Source organism: Chiloscyllium plagiosum, chromosome 4 (genome assembly GCF_004010195.1).
Source record: "Chiloscyllium plagiosum isolate BGI_BamShark_2017 chromosome 4, ASM401019v2, whole genome shotgun sequence".
In the NCBI taxonomy this organism is placed as follows: Eukaryota; Metazoa; Chordata; class Chondrichthyes; order Orectolobiformes; family Hemiscylliidae; genus Chiloscyllium; species Chiloscyllium plagiosum.
Window position 1 is genome coordinate 99,188,943 of NC_057713.1, and position 6,107 is coordinate 99,195,049.

The following is a 6,107-nucleotide window of genomic DNA, read 5'->3' on the forward strand; positions in this document are numbered from 1 at the left end:
CATACTTTCAATACAGTCATACGGTGGTTCTAAGCATTGCAAGACACTGGTCCCAGTTTGGAAGCTAGTAAAGGAGTTAATATTCTATCTGTATAATTTGGTCACATGTTGAGATAGAGAAGACACCAAGTCTTAAACCTTCCACATCCTACAATGCTGAGGGAAGGCAGGGATGAACTCTGATCACAATCTTTCAACTACCATTGGAAGGGAATGATCTGCCAGATGATGACAGGGTTACCAAATACAAAATCTCTTATTTACAGTGTAGAAATAACGCTATTACACAAAGAGAACAAAAGCATGAAAGACATCACAGAAAACAGAGCAAAATAATAAAATATTAAATAAACTGGATGCAGGGAGCAGATGCAGAGGACCATTTATCAGCAGAGTGGCTGAGCCAGAGATGACAGAAACTGGTAAAATTACTGCCGAAATTAAAAGCTGACATTTATATAGAAAAGACTGTAGAATGATGTACAGTAACAATGTTTTATTAACATACTGTGGAGCAATACTTCCATGCAACACATGTTTATGGGAAACTAGAGAAAAACTTTGTGCCAGGTAATGTATTCTTGTCAACATATTCCAGCATAAGCGGTGAAACAGTTCAGTTAACTGTCACTGTGTGCTATTTTACTGGAATAGAAGACATCCCAAGAAAATACATAACGGGAGGTTTGTCTTCCGTTAAGACACTATATTAATTCATGTACTGCTCTTGCATTGTAGAATACGTAGCAAGGTATATACGTACCATATCAACCAGTGCCACATACAAGAACAACCCAGCAGTAACAGCAAAGATCCAAGAGGAGACATTTTCAGCATAATGGCCAATGGCAGTGCCAGTTATCATACCCAGGTACCCCAGCAAGGCAGATAGGATATTGTACAGGATAGCTTGTTTCACAGTCATTCCAGCCTTCAACAGCACAGCAAAATCACCTGCAGACAGAAATATTGGGAAACATTTTGGAAACTTTCAAACATTAGTGCTTTCTCATCATTGTTGTTTCATAATATAAGTCCCACCTCAATATTGTAAGGCATGACTCAGTAGGCATCAATTCTCTTGCAAGCAGCGAGTTTATATATCAAGATGTCAATTTGACTCAGTCGGCAACTCTCTCACTTTATAGCCAGAAGGTGGTGAGTTCAGGTCTCACTCCTGAGTTTGGAGCACAAAATGTAGACTGACATTCTCAGTATATTTTAGGGAATGTTGCATTTTGAATGATACAACAAGATTGCAACTACTGTGTGATAAAGGGCTACAGCACAGAGAAAGACCCTTTGGCCCATTTAATCTGCACTAGTTAAAAACACCCAGCAAACTATTCGAATCCCATTTCTCAGTACTTGATCCACAGACTTGTATGCCTTGGCATCACAAGTGCACACCTAAATACTTCTTAAATATTAGGATGTTTCTGCTTCCATCATCTATAAAGACAGTGAGTTGCAGATTCCCGCCACATCTGGGTGAAAACATTTTTCTCTCAATCTCTAAACTTTCTGCCCTTCTCTGAAATCTATGCCCCCACTCATTGATTCGCCCGCTTAGTTCTTTCCTATTTATCCATTCTATTCCCTTCACAATTTTATACATCTGGATCATGTCTCCCCTTCACCTCCTCTACTCCAAGAAAAACAACTGTAGTCTATCCCATCTGTCTTCATAACTAAATCTTTCCAGCCCAGCCAACATCCTGATAAATCTCCTCTGCACCCACTCCAGTGCAATCACTTTCTTCCTATAATATGGATTCCAGAATTGCACACAATACTCTTAAGTGTGCTGAACCAACTTTATGTAAGTTCCAACCTAATCTCTCGTCTTAAAACTCCATGCATTGGCTATAAAGGCAAGTATCCCAAATGCCTTAACTACATTATCCAGCTGTCCTTCTACATTAAGGGACTTGTGGATATACCCAGTGGATGTGCACACCAAGGTCCCTCTGATCCTAGATGCTCCCCAAGGTCTTACTGTTCAGCATGTATTGCCTCGTTTGTCCTGCTTAAGTGCATCACCTCACACCAATTTGGACTGAATTCCATTACCACTGATCAACCTACCATATCTATTTCCTTCTGTAATCTAAGGATATCCTCCTCACCATTTATGTCTTCAATATTTACCGCTTCATCAATCTTCATATTATCATGAATTTACTGATAAACTCTCCATCATTCAAGCCGAAATCATTTACATATCTCACAAAACTGCAACACTAATCCTTGCAAAACTCTATTGGTCACAGGTTTCCAGTCACAAAGCAACCCTTAACCAACATCCTCTGCTCCCTGCCACTCAGCCAATTCTGGATCCACTTAGTCAAATTTCCTTGGACTCTTACATTCACTATCAGTTCCCCAATCTGCACCTGACAAAAGTTTTGCTGAAGTCCAGGTAGATTACACCTCCCATCTACGCACCTGGTCGCCTCTTCAAAAAAATTCAATCAAGACAGTTAGAAATAACCTCTTCTTAATCCTTGTTTCTCCAAGTGCAGATTAATTATGTCGCTCAGAAAGAATTCTGGGTAATGCAAATGGAGGACAGGGAAAAATTGTGGCTGTAAGGACTCAATTTTTGAGGTATTTTCAATGTTGGACCGGACTTCCCGAATTCTAAAGAGCAATAATTACTGTTTTATAAGCTGTTGCATTGTTTTGGAACTTTGGGAAACAAAAAGATCAAAATAACGGCACTTTAAAAATAAGGAAAGGAGACAAAGGCAGTGATTGGGAAATGATTCAAACAGATAAAGAAACCATCCCTGCTATCTGACCCAGCAATAATCTGCACAGCTGCTGCCTTTGCTGTTAGGTTGCAAGTATCTCTGGACATTGGAGTTCCTTCTAAGAAAAATAAACAAACAGCAAAATTCACAGCTCACCTTGGAGTAACCTGAGTGGGGGTGCTCACAGCAGGACAGCAGTTAAGTGGCTAGTTTTAAAATGTAACCTTACTGTTTTTTTTGTAAATCTACAATAGTGAGTAGAGTGGAGTTTTTTTATTTATATGTTTCTATACAGATTTGTCTCGATTAAATCTTAAAAATATAGGTACTAAGCGAGCACGAAACAGTGTTTTTACAGCAGTAAGACTATGCTATTTTCTGGGTCTGTGGATTGTTGAAGTGCAAATATGGCGTTTCATAGAGTGACATGCTCTTCCTGTTGGATGTGGGAGATTAGGGAGAGTTTCTACGTTACTGATGATTATGTCTGCAGGAAGTGTGTTGGTTGCACATCCTATTGGATCACATTGATCAGATGGAGCAGCAACTAGAGACAATGTGGAATTTACAGGAGCTGAGAAGTGAGATGGATGGCAGTTGCAGGGAGGGAGATAAACTGGAGATACAGTCAGGCAGATGGGTGACCTCCAGGAAAGGTAGGAGAGGAAGGCATGTAGAGCAGGACACTCCTGTGGCTATCCCCATCTCAAACAAGTATGCCATTTTGGAAAATATAGAGGTTGATGTAGCACTGACAGCCAGGCTTCTCATACTGAGATTGGCCCAAATGAAGCAAGGGCTATACCAGTTCCAAGCGATTGATGGTGACAGGGGACACTCTAGTCAGAGGCACAGACAGATGTTTCTGCAGCCAATCGTGACACAATAGAATGGTGTGTTGCCTCCCTGGAGCAAGGATATCTTGGAGAGGGTCCAGAATATTCTCAAAGGGGAGAGGGACCTGCGGGAGGTCATTGTACACATTGGAACTAATGACATAGGAAGAGAAAAGGATGAGATTCTGATGAGAGAATATAGGAAGTTAGGCAGGAATTTAAAAAGTAGGAATAGGAGGATAGAGCAGATGGAAGTGTGGATGAAGAGCTGGTGCAGGGGAGAAATATTCACATTTTTGGATCATTGGAATCTCTTCTGACATAGAAGTGACCTGTATGAAAAGGATGGCTAGCACCTGAATTGAGTGGGGACTGATATCTTGACAGGGGGATTTGCTAGAGCTGTCCAAGAGGATTTAAACTAGTTATTTTAGCGGCAGGGGTGGGGTTGGGGAGGGTGTTTGGGACTGGTACTGTTGGGAAAAGGAGCAAGTCAAACAGTCAGAGCAGGCAGAAATAAAGAAAACAAGGTCGGACTGATAAATTGAACTGCATTTACTTCAATGCAAGAGGTCTAATAGGTAAGGCAGATGAACTCAGGGCAATGGTTAGGCACATGGAACTGGAATATCATAGCAATTACAGAGACGTGACTCAGGGATGGACAGGACTGGCATCTTAGTGTTCCTAGATACAAATGCTATAGAAAGGATAGAAAGAGGGTGTGTGTGTGTGTGTGTGGAGGGGTGGGTGGATGTGTGTGGGGGGAGGGGGGGGGGTGTCGCGGGGTGGGCAGCAGGGGTGTGGCATTTTTGCTTAGGGATAACATTACAGCTGTACTTAGAGAGGGTTTTTCTGGGAATACATCCAGGGAAGTTATTTCAATGGAACTGAGAAATAAGAAAGGGATGACTACCTTATTAGGATTGTGCTGTAGACACCCCCCAATAATCAGCAGGAAATTGAGGAACAAATTTGTAAGGAGATCTCAGTTATCTTTCAGAATAATACAGGTCATTAACGCAAATTCACTATTCTGCAATTGATGAATTGAGGACTTGGTACTAAAGCGCCATGTTTAAAGCATGCATTGGTTACAACACGATTCTGACCCCATTGGTCTAAACAGAGCTGCTATTACGCGATTTTCTTAAAACATGGGATTGCATGAAAACAAAACTAGAGAGTTATAGCAGAACTGACTGGAGGATGATTATGGTAGGGGGGGTTTCAACGTAGCCGGGTTTCAACTTTCCAAACATAGATTGGAACTGCCACTGTGTTAAGGACTTGGCTGGAGAGGAATTTGTTAGGTGTGTACTAGAAAATTTTCTGATTCAGTATGCGGATGTACATACTAGAGAAGGTGCAAAACTTGACCTACTCTTGGGATATAAGGCAGGGCAGGTGATTCAGGTGTCAGTGGGCAAGCACTTTGGGGCCAGCAACCGTAATTCTGTTAGTTTTAAAATAGTGGTAGAAAAGGATAGACCAGATCTAAAAGTTAAAAGTTCAAATTGGAGGATGCTAATTTGACAGTATTAGGCAAGAACTTTCAAAAGGTGATTGGGGGTGGATGTTCACAGGTAAAGGGATGGCTGGAAAATGGAAAACCTTCAAAGATAAGATAACGAGAGTCCAGAGACAGTATGTTCCTGTTAGGGTGAAGGGTAGGGCTGGTAGGTATCGGGAATGCTGAATGACGAGAGAAATTGAGGTGGTAGTCAAAAATAAGAAGGAAGCATACAGTAGATATAGACAGCAGGGGTCCAGTGAATGCCTAGAAGAGTATAAAGGCAGTAGGAGCATACTTAAGGAGGAAATCAGGAGGGCAAAAAGGAGACATGAGAAGGCTTTAGCAAATAGAGTTAAGGAGAATTCCAGGGGATTCTATAAATACATTAATGACAAAAGGATAACTAAGGAGAGAATAAGGCCCCTCAAAGATAAGCAAGGCCATTTATGTGTGGAACCACAGGAGATGGGGGAAGATACTAAACAAGTATTTTGCATCAGTGTTTACTGTGGAGAAGGATATTGAAGAGAATGTGGGGAAATAAATAGCAACATCTTGAAAAATGTCCATATTACTGAGGTGGTGGTGCTGGACATCTAGCCGCAGCTGTTCATATTATATATTAATGATCTGGATGAAGGAACTGGGGGCGTTCTAGCGAAGTTTACCGATGATACAAAGTTAGGTGGACAGGCAGGTAGTACTGAGGAAGTGGGGAGGCTGCAGAAGGATCTAGACAGTTTGGGAGAGTGGTCCTGGAAAGGGCTGATGAAGTTCAATGTGAGCAAATGCGCGGTCTTGCACTTTGGAACAAAGAATACAAGCATGGACTACTTTCTAAACGGTGAGAAAATTCATAAAGCCAAAGTACAAAGGGATCTGGGAGTGCTAGTCGAGGATTCTCTAAAGGTAAACATGCAGGTTGAATCCGTGATTAAGAAAGCGAATGCAATGTTGTCATTTATCTCAAGAGGGTTGGAATATAAAAGCAGCGATGTG

General features: G+C 41.4%; 1 protein-coding gene across 1 annotated transcript in view; it reads right to left on the bottom strand.

The window, feature by feature from the left end:
• The window catches only part of LOC122549248 (zinc transporter ZIP6-like), a 29,074-nt gene that overhangs the window by 2,311 nt on the left and 20,656 nt on the right, over window positions 1-6,107 (bottom strand). Inside the window, exon 8 of the mRNA XM_043688738.1 lies at window positions 764-954. Within this exon, the coding sequence (XP_043544673.1) occupies window positions 764-954 (191 nt within the window). The remainder of the gene's footprint in view (window positions 1-763; window positions 955-6,107) is intronic.